Source organism: Ailuropoda melanoleuca, chromosome 9 (assembly GCF_002007445.2).
Source record: "Ailuropoda melanoleuca isolate Jingjing chromosome 9, ASM200744v2, whole genome shotgun sequence".
NCBI classification, from domain to species: domain Eukaryota; kingdom Metazoa; phylum Chordata; class Mammalia; order Carnivora; family Ursidae; genus Ailuropoda; species Ailuropoda melanoleuca.
The window spans coordinates 60,061,400-60,076,593 of record NC_048226.1 but is presented as its reverse complement, the minus strand read 5'-3'; the positions used below and the strand labels follow the sequence as shown (position 1 = coordinate 60,076,593).

The window sequence follows — 15,194 nt, the reverse complement described above, 5'->3', positions numbered from 1 at the left end:
CGGATGTTTTTTCCTGCTTTATCAAAGATTAGTTGCCCAAAGAGCCGAGGGTCCATTTCTGGGTTCTCTACCCAAACATTCTTAAGCAGGATGGTCCTTAGTTTCCAAGTGTTTGAGTTTCTTTCAAATTTTTTCTTGTGATTGAGGTCCAGTTTCAGAGCACTGTCGTTTGAGAATATACAGGGAATTACCTCAGTCTTTTGATATCAGTTGAGACCTGTTTTGTGACCCCGTATATGGTCTATTCTTGAGAAAGTTCCATGTGCGTTTGAAATGAATGAGTATTCTGTTGTTTTAGAGTGGAGTGTTCTGTATATATCTATGAGGCCCATCTGGTCCAGTGTGTCATTCAAAGCTCTTGTTTCTTTGTTGATTTGATGCTTAGATGATCTGCCTATTGCTGAGAGCAGAGTGTTGAGGTCCCCTACTATTAACTTGTTATTATCTATATGTCTCTTTATTCTGGTTAACAGTTGGCTTATGTAGTTGGCTGCTCCCCTGTTGGGGGCATAGATATTTATAATTGTTAGATCCTCTTGTTGGATACACCCTTTAAGAATAATATAGTGTCCTTCTGTATCTCTAACTACAGTCTTTAGCTTAAAATCTAATTTGTCTGATATGAGAATTGCTACCCCAGCTTTCTTTTGAGGTCCGTTCACATGAAAAATGGTTCTTCATCCCTTCACTTTCAGTCTAGATGTATCTTCAGGTTCAAAGTGAGTCTCTTGTAGACAACATATGGATGGTCATGTCTTTTTATCCAGTCTGCAACCCTGTGTTGTTTTATGGGAGCATTTACGCCATTCACATTGAGAGTGATTATTGAGAGAGATGATTTCAGTGTCATCCTGTTGCCCGTGAAGTCCTTGTTTCTATAGATATCTCTGTAAATTTCTGTTCTGTATTACTCTTGGGGTCTTTCTGCTTTTATAGAACCCCCCCCCTTAATATTTCTTGTAGGGCTGGCTTGGTGGTCACATATTCTTTCAGTTTCTGCTGGTCTTGGAAGCTCCTTGTCTCTCCATCCATTCCGAATGACAGCCTTGCTGGATAAAGGATCCTTGGCTGCATGTTCTTCTCACGTAGTGCTCTGAATATGTCTTGCCAGCCCTTTCTGGCTTGCCAGGTCTCTGTGGACAGGTCTGACGTTATTCTGATGTTCCTCCCTCTGTAGGTGAGGATTCTCTTCTCCCTGGCCGCTTTCAAGATTTTATCCTTGGATCTAAGATTTGCAAATTGTACTATTATATGTCTTGGTGTTGGTCTGTTCTCATTGATCTTGGGAGGGGTCCTCTCTGCTTCTTGGACACTAATGCTTGTTTCCTTCACCAGATTAGTGAAGTTCTCAGCTACAGTTTGTTCAAATATCTCTTCTAGACCTCTCTCTCCACTCCCTTGGAGATCCCAGTAATTCTGACATTGGAATGTTTCATTGAGTCAGTAATCTCCTGTAGCTTTCTTTCTTTCTTTTTTTTTTTTTTAAAGATTTTATTTATTTGACAGAGAGAGAGACAGCCAGCGAGAGAGGGAACACAAGCAGGGGGAGTGGGAGAGGAAGAAGCAGGCTCATAGCGGAAGAGCCTGATGTGGGGCTCGATCCCATAACGCCAGTATCACGCCCTGAGCCGAAGGCAGACGCTCAACCGCTGTGCCACCCAGGTGCCCCCGATTCATAGAATTCTTAATTTCTGCCAGATTCGTTCTCATTTCAGCCCTTAGAGATTCTGTATTTTCGTTAATATTTTTCTCAAGCCTATACATCATCTTGATAATTGTTACTGTGAAATCCATTTCTGACAACTTGGTTATATCCATATCCATTAGTTCTGTGGCAGAGGCCACAGTCTCTGTTTCTTTCCTTTGTTGGGGGTTCCTCCTCCTTTTCATTCTAATGAGGTGTGGTTGCAGGGATGTACAGAGTCTAAATTATCTACCAGCACTCGAGCAAGATGCACCTGTTTTATAGGGACCTTAGGGATTTGGGCTTCTTGTTCTTTCAGCCTGCCTTCTGGGGGAGGGGCGTGCCACAGACAGTGTTGCCCTGCCCCCTGTGGGGGGGGGGAATGGGCACAGTGAGAACCGTTTTTTCCCGGCTCTTGTTCTCTGGTGGCTTTCCCTGGCCGCTTTCTGTGTCTCTTCTGAGAGAGTAGCAGTGACCGTACCCAAACCCCTGTCTCAGAACAGAGACCGCAATCCGCTCTTTGCTGAGCTCTTCTGGCCACTCTAACTCCGTTTCTGTTGGTGCTGCTAAAAACCCACAGTGTCCTGGTTTGTGCGCCCCACAGTCACCCTCCCAGCCCTCGCTCCCTGGACCAGCACGTCTCTGCCCTTTGTGCTTCTAAAACTGCCAGCTGCCTCCAGTTCATAGGCGTGCTCCCAAGCTCCCAGTTTCAGTCTGGTTTCCCTGCTGCTGCTACTGGTCTGCTAGTGTGCCCACTCCCCAGTCCGGGAGGCTTCTGCCTTCCCAGTGCACAAGCGCGGTGGCTCCCTCCCCCTTTCGTTTATCTTCCAATACCTGCGTGACTCTAGGCTCCCCACTTCATACCTCGAGACCCAGCACTGGAGATGTTCATTTGTAGAGATTCAGACATATCTTCTTACATCTCAGGCTGATTTCATGGGTGTTCAGGTTGGTCTGGTAAATATCCAGGGATAACTACCTCGATTCAGGGAACCGGTTGAAATAGGGTCCCCTACTCCTCCACCATCTTTCCCCCCTGTGAGTTTACTTCTAAACTCTATTATGCATTACTGATTTATGTCTTTTCCCCCAACTTTGGGATATAATTGACATGTAACTAAGTTTAAGAGGTACAGTGTGATGATTTGATATATTTGTATGTTGCAAAATGTTTACCACAACGAATTTCATTAAAATGCTCTTCATTTCACATAATTATCATTTGTTGTTGTTATGGCAAGAACATTTAAGATTTATTTTCTAAGCAGCTTTCAGTTATGCAATACAATATTGTTAACTATATTCACCACACTACATAGGTCTCCTATGTGTCCATCTTTTTGTCAACATCACATTTTACAGACTGCTGTAGTGTTATGATAAGTCTTGGTATATGATAGTGAAAGTTCACTAACTTTAGTCTTTTTCAAATTGTCTCAGCTCTCTAGGTCTTTTGCATTTCCATATAAGTTTTAAATGAGCTTGTCAATTTCTACAAAAAAGTCTACTGGAATTTTGATTGAGTCTAAAGATTAACTTGAGAAGAATTAATATCTTAACAATATTGAGTCTTCTGATTCATGAACACAGCCTATCTTTCCATTTTTTGGTATTTTCCGGCATAGGGGTCTTGAACATCTTTTGTCAAATTTATAACCATTTTATATTTTTTGATACTATTTAGTGGTATTTTTTGTAAATTTCAAATTCCACATGCTGGCTGGTAGGATACAGAAATAGTATTGGTTTTTGTATATAGATCTTGTTAAATTCACATATTAGATCTGATAGGGTTTTTTTGTAGAATCTTCCCTCCCATTCATGTTGTACTATGGGAATAATTTTACTGTAGCTTGTACTATAAATACATAATGCAATGCTGTTATTTTTGCTTTCACCTGATATCTTTTAAAATAACTTAAGAAATAAAAGAGTTTTATTTCGCCTTTACTTCATTTCCAGTGCTCTTAATTTCTTTGTATAAATCCATGTTTCTGTTTGATATTATCTTCCCTCTGCTGAATAACTTCTTTTAACCTCTGTGTTTTTATTATTACCTTATAAAAAAAACTTGAAAACTTTGAAAACATTAGCTTCTTACTATCTTTCATAGCCCTGTGGATTGACTGGGCTTAGGTGGCCTTTTTCTAAATTCAGTAATGTGGCTGCAGTCAGGTAGCATCTAGGATTGGAGTCATTTAAAGCTTGACTGGATGGCCAGATGGCTTACTTACATGGCTGAGAGTTGATTCTGGCTATTGGCTTAGGGTTCAGCTGCTTCAGTGGAATAGAAGAAACACCTACAAATGGCCTTTCCAAGTGGCTTGGGCTTTTCACAGCTCCATGTGTGGGTTCCAAGACTAATGTTCTAAAAGATAAGAGGTGGAAGCTGCCAGACTCTGAAGGCCTGGAAATCAGTGGAGTGTCATGTCTGCCATGTCGGATCTGTCTGAGCAGTCACAGAACTTGCTCAGATTCAAAGGGAGGAGATAAAGAATTTACCTGTTGATGGGAGGAATGTCAAGATTTTGTAGCAATCTTTTATTTATTTAAGAGTAATTTTAAGGTCATCTGGGTGGCTTAGTTGGTTAAGCATCCGACTCTTGATTTCGGCTCAGATTGTGATCTCAGGATCCTGAGATTGAGCCCCCTTTTGGACTCTGTGCTCAGCAGAGTTGGCTTGAGATTCTATCCCCCCTCTCTCCCTCTGCCTGTGCTCCCCCCAACTCTGGCTCATGCTTTCTTTCTCTAAAAGAAATAAATAAAATCTTAAAAAAAAACTTAAAAAAACCAGTAATTTGAATTTTCCTTCATCTGTTTTACCATTTCCTGGCCTTTGCCCATTCTTTATGATAGGCCTTTTTTTCCATTGTTTTGTAGGAGCTCTTTTGTACTACAGAAATTAACTCTCAATGAATTAGTTTTTTTCCTGTTTAACTTTTGTTCTAGGAGTGGAATTTGATATGCATTTACCTCTTCTCATTCTCCATTGTTATCTCAGTGGTGTACATTTGTTTAAGATGAGTGACAGGAAAGCAAAGACAATTACCATATGATTTCTCTCATCTATGGAACATAAGAACTAGGATGATCGGTAGGGGAAGAAAGGGATAAAGAAAGGGGGGTAATCAGAAGGGGGAATGAAGCATGAGAGACTATGGACTATGAGAAACAAACTGAGGGCCCCAGAGGGGAGGGGGGTGGGGGAATGGGATAGACCGGTGATGGGTAGTAAGAAGGGCACGTATTGCATGGTGCACTGGGTGTTATATGCAATTAATGAATCATCAAACTTTACATCGGAAACCGGAGATGTACTGTATGGTGACTAACATAATATAATAAAAAATCATTAAAAAAAAAGATGAGTGACAGGAGCTGGGAACATTTTTGCTATAAATATGGAAAAGTAAATAGAATATTGGGTATTGTACCATAAATTGGAAAGAGCCTTGACTTGAGAAAAAAAACAAAACAAAACCTGGTGTTTATTTTGCTTTACTCAAGCCTATTCAATTTTCCATTCCCTAAACTAGCCATATTACCCCATGCTTCCCAACAGAAAGCTGTTCTTCCATAAACATTCATTTTTTCACTGGTCAGGTCAGTCTAACTACTACTAATCCTCCAAGTATTGTTAAAGTATCATGTAAAGCCCTTCCTGACATTTTTTTAAAAAGATTTTATTTGACAGAGAGAGAGGGAACACAAGCAGGGGGAGTGGGAGAGGGAGAAGCAGGCTTCCTGCTGAGCAGGGAGCCTGGGGCAGGACTCGATCCTAGGACCCCGGGATCCTGACCTGTGCTGAAGGCAGATGCTTAATGACTGAGCCACTCAGGCACCCCTTTCCTGACATTTTTAGCCAAATTTGATACTCCTACTCATTCCTTCCACCACACTTTCTGCATATCTTTATTACAGAATTCTCAAATTTTATTGATTATATAAGATTGTACAATTGTAAGATTATGATTTTATTGTAAGATTATGATAATTGAAAAAATTATATAATTTTAGTAAATGTACTCTTATGTGCTGTGAAAGATTTGAAATAATCTGTATTTTTAGTTGCTAATATATGCAGAAATTACAAAGTACCATTTTTTCCAGATTTCTTGAGGTGTGATTGACAAAATTGAATATATTTAGGTTATACAACATGATTTTTTCATAAAGGTATACAACCTGATGATTTAATGCAGGTATACATTGTGATGTGATTCTGATAATAAAGTTAATTAACACATTCATCACCTCACATAGTTACCAAATTTGTATGTGTGTGTGTAGGGGAGAACACTTAAGATCTACTCTCGGAGCAAATTTCAAGTATATAATGCAACATTATTAATTGTAACCAGCATGCTGTATATTAGATCTCTAGAACTTATCTTGTAATTGAAAATTTGCATTCTTTGACGAGCATCTCCCCATTCCCCCTATCCTCAGCCCCTGGCAAACACCACTCTATTTTCTAATTTTATGAGTTTGACTTTTTAACATTTCACATCTAAGTGAGATCATACAATATTTGTGTCTGGCTTATTTCACTTAGTATAATGTTTTCCAGGTTCATCCATGTTGTAAGATGTGGTGGGATTTTCTTCTCTTTTTATGGTTGAATAATATTCTATTTATATATTTTTCATCTATCTATCTCATGTATCTACCACATTTTCCTTATCCATTCATCTGTTGATGGATACGTAGGTTATGTTCCTACTTTGGCTATCGTGAATAATGCTGCAGTGAATGAACATGGGAATGCACAGTCTTCAAGATTGTGTTTTCGTTTTCTTTAGATATATACCCAGAAGTGGAATTGCTGAATCTTTCAGTAGTTCTACTTTTAATTTTTTGAGGAACTTCCATACTGTTTTCTAAAATGCTGAACCAATTTACATTCCCACCAACATTGTACAGGAATTCTTCCCCCCGCCCCCAATTCTTGCCAACACTTCTCTCTTATCTTTTTGATAGCAGCCTTCCTAACAGGTGTGAGGTGGTATCTATCTCATTGTAGTTTTGATTTGCATTACCTTGACGATTTAGCAATGTTGAGCATCTTTTCATGTACCTCTTGGCCATTTGTATGTTTTCTTTGGAAAAATGTTTATTCAGGTCCTCTGCCTATTTTTAGATTAGATTATTATTATTATTTTGCTATTGTGTTGTATGAGATCTTTATATATTTTGGATATTAACCCATTAAATATGGTTGGCAAATATTTTCTCCTATTCAGTAGGTTGCCATTGCATTTTGTTTGTTGCTTCTTTCGCTGTACAGAAGCTTTTTAGTTTGATGTAGTCCCACTTACTTATTTTTGCTTTTTGTTGCTTGTGATTCTGATGTCATATCCAAAAAATCATTGCCAAGACCAGTGTCAAGGAGCTTTTTCCGTATGTTTTTTTCTATGGTTTTTATGGCCTTATATTTGGTTTTGATCCATTTTCAGTTCATTTTTATGTATATAGTATAAGATAAGGATCCCAATTTCATTCTTCTGCATGTGGATATCCAGTTTTCTCAACACTATTTTTTAAAAGATTTTATTTATTAATATGAGAGAGAGTGTGTGAGAGAGCACAAGCAGGGAGAGCAGCAGAGGGAGAGGGAGAAGCAGACTCCTCACTGAGTAGGGAGCCTGATGTCGGGCTTGATCCCAGGACCCCAGGATTAGACCTGAACCGAAGGCAGCTGCTTAACCGACTGAGCCACCCAGACACCTCTCAACACCATTTTTTGAGGAGACTATACCTTCTCCATTGTGTATACTTGGTTCCATTGTCAAAGATTAGTTGAGTAGGTGTGTGGGTTTATGTCTGGGTTGTCTATTTTATTCCATAGATTTATGTGTCTTTATTTATTTATTTTTTTTATATTTTATTTTTAAGTAATCTCTATACCCAACATGACGCTCAAACTCACAAACCTGAGATCAGGCCAAGTATCCCATTATGTGTCTTTTTATGACAGTATTATAGTGTTTTGATTATTACAGCTTTGTAACATAGTTTTAAATCAGAAAGTGCGATGCCTCCAGCTTTGTTCTTACTCAAGATTACTTTGGCTACCCGTGGTCTTTTGTTTTTTCATATGAATTTTAGGACTCTTTTACCTATAAAAAAATGCTATTGGAATTTTGAAAGGGATTGTATTGAATCTATAGATCACTTTAGGTAGTAAGGACATTTTAATAGTATTCTTTCAATCTATGAACATAGGATATCTTTCCATTTATTTATGGCATCTTTAATTTCTTTAGTTCTAATAGCTTTCCATGTACAAGTATTTCACCACATTGGTTAAATTTATTCCTAAGTATTTTCTTCTTTTAGATACTATTTTAAAAAGAGATTGCTTCTTAATTTGTTTTTCAGATTACAGTTTACTTTTGAATTGATTTTAGGTCTTGCATTTTAGTGTTAGTGAAGTGTGCCTCTACTGAAATTTTCAAATTTAAAAAAAATAGTTTTTAAAAAGACCATATGGTGGTTCATGTTGTTGTTTATTAAATCTAACAGGAAGAGAAACTTTGGAGAATGAAGATCTTTGACATTTTCTTATTTTTCTGCCTCTACTTAAAAATAAAGATTTTGCTAAAATTTCATTTTTTTCCTAGTAACTTCTTTTGATGACTCAGTATTGTGGAGTTATCTCATTACTCTTCATTGTGTCATAGGGTTAGAGAACTAATCTTTCTGACTTCTTGCAGAGTTTCCTTGATAGAATTTGGAGATGTTTAAGGAATGGGGTACAACTTGCTACTACAGTGATTGATAGAGCAGAGATGTTCATTTTTCAGGATAGATGTCTTCAGAGAAACCTACCTTAATGAATTACCATGGTTCAGAGTATGTCCTACTGTTTGCAAACTGATTTTTGTCAGTGTAAGAGATTATCTTAAGGATAGATTGTATTGACCAAATTTGTGAAACTGATTTATAAAATCAGAAAACCCATTATTTTGTCATGAGAAATCTTACTGTCTTGTGCTGGATATTTTCTTATTGATTCTATTAGTTTATTATATGCACTAGGGAGATTTATGGAAGCTAAATTGTAATCAGGATACTTGTTGGTGGGCATGGAATCAGAAGAGGAGTTAGTTAAAAAAAATCATGACATTGGGGCGCCTGGGTGGCAGAGCGGTTGAGCGTCTGCCTTCGGCTCAGGGCGTGATCCCGGCGTTATGGGATCGAGCCCCACGTCAGGCTCCTCTGCTATGAGCCTGCTTCTTCCTCTCCCACTCCCCCTGCTTGTGTTCCCTCTCTCGCTGGCTGTCTCTATCTCTGTCTTATAAATAAATAAAAAAATCTTTAAAAAAAAAAAATCATGACAGGGGCGCCTGGGTGGCACAGCGGTTAAGCGTCTGCCTTTGGCTCAGGGTGTGATCCCGGCGTTATGGGATTGAGTCCCACATCAGGCTCCTCTGCTATGAGCCTGCTTCTTCCTCTCCCACTCCCACTGCTTGTGTTCCCTCTCTCGCTGGCTGTCTCTATCTCTGTCAAATAAATAAATAAAATCTTTAAAAAATCATGACAAAATAGTTAAAGATATATGTGAATATATTTTGAAATATTTTTTTTGCTTATTTTTAATAAGCATTCTTATAAGATTGCTTATCCTTTAGGCCAGAAATATGTCTTGACTAATACTTTAATTGTTTAGGAAAAACGTTTTGGATGGTAAAAAAAAAAAAAAAGCATTATATAAAATTTTTAAGCCATAGTTAAAAAGTATATTTTATTTTCTTTCAATAGTGTAAGACGAATGGAATGCAAGCCTTTTCTCAAGGTCATAATGAACAACAGCAACATCAGTCTCCAGTTAAAAAAGGTAAATTTTTACCATAATTCCTAAATTTCATAAGGAAGTCTTAGCATTCCTGTTAGTAGTTTCTTAGTTGAAAACCTTATGTACATAAGAAATTTTATTATATTCTTTTGGTTGATTTCAGTCTATATTAGAAATGCTATAGGTCTGACTGCTTTACAGGAGAGACCATAATAACAAGGCTTAAACAAGATAGAAGCTTATTTCTGTATTTTCTATAATAGCTCATAATTGAGCTGGTGTATTCATTCTGCTCTGGTGAAGTGTTACTGGACTCAATCTCATTGTTTTGCCATCTTTAATGTATGGCTCTGTCTCATTGCCCAAGGTGAATGCCTTTCCTCCAGCCACCATATTCCCTGTCTAGCCATCAGGAAAGAGGTAAGGGGAAAGGTAGTTCTCCTTAGAAGTATGACAGTATGACCCATAAGTAGCATCTATCACTTCACTTACTATCTCATTGGCCAGAACTTAGTCATGTTATACAAAACAGACAGGAAAATGTAATCTTTAGCTGTGTAACCTGCTAATTCTGTTGCTGAAGCAAAAGGGAAGAACTGCTCTTGGGGATGACCAGCAGTCTCTTCCACTAGCTATTTTTTTTTTTTTTAAGATTTTATTTATTTATTTATTTGACAGAGATAGAGACAGCCAGTGAGAGAGGGAACACAAGCAGGGGGAGTTGGAGAGGAAGAAGCAGGCTCATAGCGGAGGAGCCTGATGTGGGGCTCGATCCCATAATGCCGGGATCACGCCCTGAGCCAAAGGCAGACGCTTAACCGCTATGCCACCCAGGCGCCCCTCCACTCGCTATTTTTTAATAAAATAAAAATTATTAGTTTAGTTTCCAAATTTTTGTCAGTTTATATAATTTAATAGTTATGAAAATATTAGCTTTTTCTTCTAGTATTTAATTCTGTATTTCTAAATAAAATGTTTAAATTGTTTCCAATATTTTTATTTTTTGATATTAACAGCCTATTTTGGAAAATGAGAATTTATGTTTTCCACATCAGTTCCCTCACTTCTTTATCCTTCTATCTTCCCTCCCTACCATATATTTATATCAAAAGTTTCATTTTTAACTGAATTACCACTTTTTATATAAATACAGTTGCTAGCCAAGAGGTGCATAGCTGTTTCATACGCTCTATCATTTTCCTTGCAACTAATGTTTGTGTTGTTTTTCTATGCAACTGCTGTTAACTTTTCCCCTTAAATGCCCCAAGAACTCTGTCACACTCACCTATAATATTTTTCTTAGGTACAAATATATCAGTTGGTACTTTTTTCCCCCTGAGGAGACTTTTCTTTCAGAATCCTCCATTATCCTGTTCCAGTATGGACTGTTTACTCTTCAGTACTGTTGTCCTGGAGTACTTTTACTATTATCTTGGGATACCCCATTGCAATTCTTTGGTTTCTTTCTTTTAATTTTTTAAATTTAATTTAATTTTATTATTTTATGTTATTTTATTTTAGAGAGAAAGAGAGAGAGAGAGGTTGTGATCCGGGGGGAGGAGCAGAAGGGGAGGGAGAAAGAAACTCCAGCAGACTCTGTGCTGAGTGCGGAGCCCAACATGGGACTTAATCTCACAACCCTGAGATCATGACCTGAGTTGAAATCAAGAGTCAGACACTCAACTGACTGAGCCACCTAGGCACCTCTTCTTTCTACTTTTTAAATTGAAGTATAATTCACCATTTAAACCATTTTAAAATGTATAATTCGGTGGCTTTTAGTACAATATTGTGCAAACGTCACCACTATCTAGTTCCAGAACATTTTTATAATCCCAAAGGGAACCTCATACCCCTTGAGTAGTCATTTTCCATTCTCCCCTTTGCCCAGCCACTGACAAACTCTAATCTATTTTTTGTCTTAATAGATAGTACTTATTCTGGACATCTCCTCTAATGGAATTATATGTGACCTTTTGTGTCTGGCTTCTTTTACTTACCATAAGATTTTCAAGGTTTATCCATGTATGTATGCATGTATCAGCATTTCATCCTTCATTTTTTTGTGGCTAAATGATATTTTCTTGTACTGACATGTCGCATTTTGTTTATCTTTCAGTTGATGGACATTTGAGTTGTAAACTTTTTGGCTATTATGAATAATGTTGCTATGAATATTTGTGGACAGGTGTTTGAACACCTGTTTTCATTTCTCCTGGATATAAACAGGGGAGTGGACTTGCCAGGTCATGTGGTAATTCTATGTTTAATTTTTTGAGGAACTGCCAAACTGTTTTCCACAGTGGCTACACCATTTTATGTTCCCAGTAGCAATGTGTGAGTATTGCAATTTTTTGATGTCCTTGTTAGGATCTTTTAAATTCTTTTATTTTTTAAATTTTTAAAAAGATTTTACTTACTTATTTTGAGAGAGAGAGCAAGTGAGAGAGAGAGCATGAGCATGGGGAGGGGTGGAGGGAGAAAGAGAAACAGACTCACTACTGAGCAGGGAGTCCAGTGTGGGGCTCGATCCTGAGACCAGGGATCATGACCTGAGCCAAAGGCAGACACTTAACTGACTGAGCCACTCAAGTGCCCCCTGGGTCTTTTTTATTATAGTCATTCCAGTGAGTGTGAAGTGGTGTCTTATTGTGATTTTGATTTACATTTCTCTAATAGACTAATGATTTTGAGTGTCTTTTCATGTGCTTATTGGCCATTTGTATTTTTTCTTTGGAGAAAGGTCTATATCCAAATCCCTTGACCATATTTTAATTGCATTATTTTCTTTTTGTGGTTGAATTATGAGTTTTGGATACTAGACTTTCATCTATTTTCTCTCTGCCACTCCCCTTCTCCCGCCCACATGCTCACTTCCTTTCTTCCCCGCCATACACACACACACACGCACACACATGTATGTGTGTATAAGGTATTTGAGATATATCTATTAGACCTTTATCAGTTATATGATACTAGGCTCTTATCAGATATATACTTCCCAGATATATAATTTACACATATTTCTCCTATACTAGAATTTCTTTTCATTCTCTTGAAAATGTTCTTATCTGTACAAATTTTTAAAAAAAGTTGATGAAGTCTAGTTTTTCTTTTGTTGCTCATGGTTTTGATGTCATATCTAAGAAATCATTGCCAAATCTCAAGTCATGGAGATTTACCCCTATGAGTTTTATAGTTTTAGCTCTTACATTTAGGTCTTTTTTCCATTTTTAATTAGTTTTTATATATAGTGTAAAGGATAAGCCCAAATTCAATTTCTTTTTTTCTTTTTGGCTTGGATATCCAGTTGTCTCATCCCCTTTGTTAAAGAGACTATTTTTTCTCCATTGGATGATCTTGGCATCTTTGTTGAACATCATTTAAGCATGGGAGTATGTGTTTATTCCTCCACTTTCAGTTTTGTTTCCTTGTTCTATATGTCTATCCTATACCAGTACCATACAGTTTTGATTACTATAACTTTATAGTAAGTTTTGAAATTGGGAAGTATGAGTCTTCAACTTTGTTTTTTTTCAAGGTTATTTTGGTTATTTGGGGTTTCTTGCAATTCCATTTGATTTTTAGGATCAGCTTTGCCTTTTCTACAAAAAAGGCTCCTTTTCTTTCAAAAGGAAGTTTGATAGGGATGATAGTGAATTTGTAGATCACTTTGTGGGATTATTATAACAATATTAAATTTTTCAATCCATGAGCATGGGGTATATTTCCATTTATTTCAGTCTTTATTTTATCAGTGTCTTGGTTTTCAGTGTATAAGTCTTATACCCCTTCAGTTAAATTTACTCCTGATTATTCTTTGTCACGCTAATGGAACTGCTTTCTTAATTTCCTTTTTGGACTGTTCGTTGATAGTGTAGAAAATACAACTGATTTTGTGTGGATATTACTCTGAGCTTACAGAAATAAAAAGGATTATAAGAAAATACTACGAACAGTTAAGTGTATGCCAACAAAGTAGATAACCTAGGTGCAATAGAAAAATTACTAAAAACATGGAAATTAATTGCACTACTGGGTATTTACCCCAAAGATAGAGACATAGTGAAAAGAAGGGCCATATGCACCCCATTGTTCATAGCAACATTGTCCACAATAGCTAAACTGTGGAAGGAGCCGAGATGCCCTTCAACAGATAAATGGCTAAAGAGGATGTGGTCCGTATATACAATGGAATATTACTCAGCCATCAGAAAGAATGATTACCCGACATTTGCAGCAACATGGACGGGACTGGAGGAGATTATGCTAAGTGAAATAAGTCAAGCAGAAAAAGACAATTATCATATGGTTTCACTCATTTGTGGAACATAAGAAATCGCAGGGAGATCAGTAGGAGAAGGAAGGGAAGAATGAAGGGGGAGGTAAATAGAGGGAGGAGATGAACCACGAGAGACTATGGACTCTGTGAAACAAACTGAGGGTTTTAGAGGGGAGGGGGGGGATGGGCTAGCCCGGTGAAGGGTAATAAGGAGAACACATATTGCATGGACCACCGGGTGTTATACGCAAACAATGAATCATGGAACACTACATCAAAAACTAATGATGTCATGTATGGTGAATAACATATCATAATAAAAATTAAAAACAAACAAACATAGAAATTACCAAAACTTCCTTAAGACGAAATAGAATATCTAAATAAACATGTAGCAAGTAAGGAGATTGAATTTGTAATAAAAAATCTAACAAAGAAAAGTCCAGGACTTGATGTCTCCACTGGCGAATTCTACCAAACATTTAAAAGAAGAGTTAACGCCACTTTCTCAAACTCTTCCAAAAAAATTGAAGAGGAACACTTCTCAACTATCCTGTTAGGCCAATATTACTCTGATAACAAAGCCAGACAAAGACATCATGTGAAAAGAAAACTATAGATCAGTAATCCTTAGAATATAGGTACAGAAGTACCAGCAGACCAAACCTAGCAGCAGAGTAAAAATATTATATATCATGGCCATGTGGGATTAATCCTAAGAATGCAAGGGTGGTTCAACATGTGAAAATCAGCTTGTATAATACATCACATTAACAGAATGCAAGGACAAAAAAATACATCACCAATTGTTGCAGAAAAAGCATTTTACAAAATCCAACACCCTTTCTTAATAAACACTCAAATCAAGCAAGAAATAAAGGGGAATTTCCTCAATGTAATAAAGGGTACGATATATGAGAAGCCCATAGCTAACATCATAGTGGTGAAAGCCTTCAAGTTTTCCTCAGTAAGATCAAGAGCAAGTCAAGGATAACTACTTTCACCACTTTCATTCAACATTATACTGGAAGTACTAGCCAGAGCAGTTAGTCAAGAAAAAGAAATAAAAGACATCCAAATTGGAAAGGACAAAGTAAAGTTATCTTTATTGACAGATGACACAGTCTTATACATAGAAAATCCTAAAGTGTAGTACATGTAAAAAAGTAGTAGAGCTAATTAATGAATTCAGCAAAGCTGCAGGATACAAAATCATTGTTATTCATGATTTTAGTAATTTGAGTCTTTTTTCTAGTTGATCTTTGTCAATTTTGATCTTTTGAAATAATCAACTTCTGCTTTGTTGATTTATTGTTTTTCTATCTCTATTTCACTTATCTTTACTCTCATCTTTATTATTTCATTCATTCTGTTAGCTTTTGATTTAGTCTGCTCTTCTTTTTCTAGTTCCCTAATGTGTGATATTAGGT

The 15,194-nt window shown here is 37.0% G+C and overlaps 1 protein-coding gene across 5 annotated transcripts in view; it reads left to right on the top strand.

Annotated features, from left to right (window-relative positions):
• Positions 1 to 15,194, top strand: part of C9H8orf88 (chromosome 9 C8orf88 homolog) — a 44,295-nt gene that overhangs the window by 15,872 nt on the left and 13,229 nt on the right. For all 5 annotated transcript variants that reach the window (XM_034668287.1, XM_034668284.1, XM_034668286.1 and 2 more), the window contains one exon: positions 9,449 to 9,524. In XM_034668287.1, coding sequence (XP_034524178.1) covers positions 9,449 to 9,524 — 76 coding nt within the window. The remainder of the gene's footprint in view (positions 1 to 9,448; positions 9,525 to 15,194) is intronic.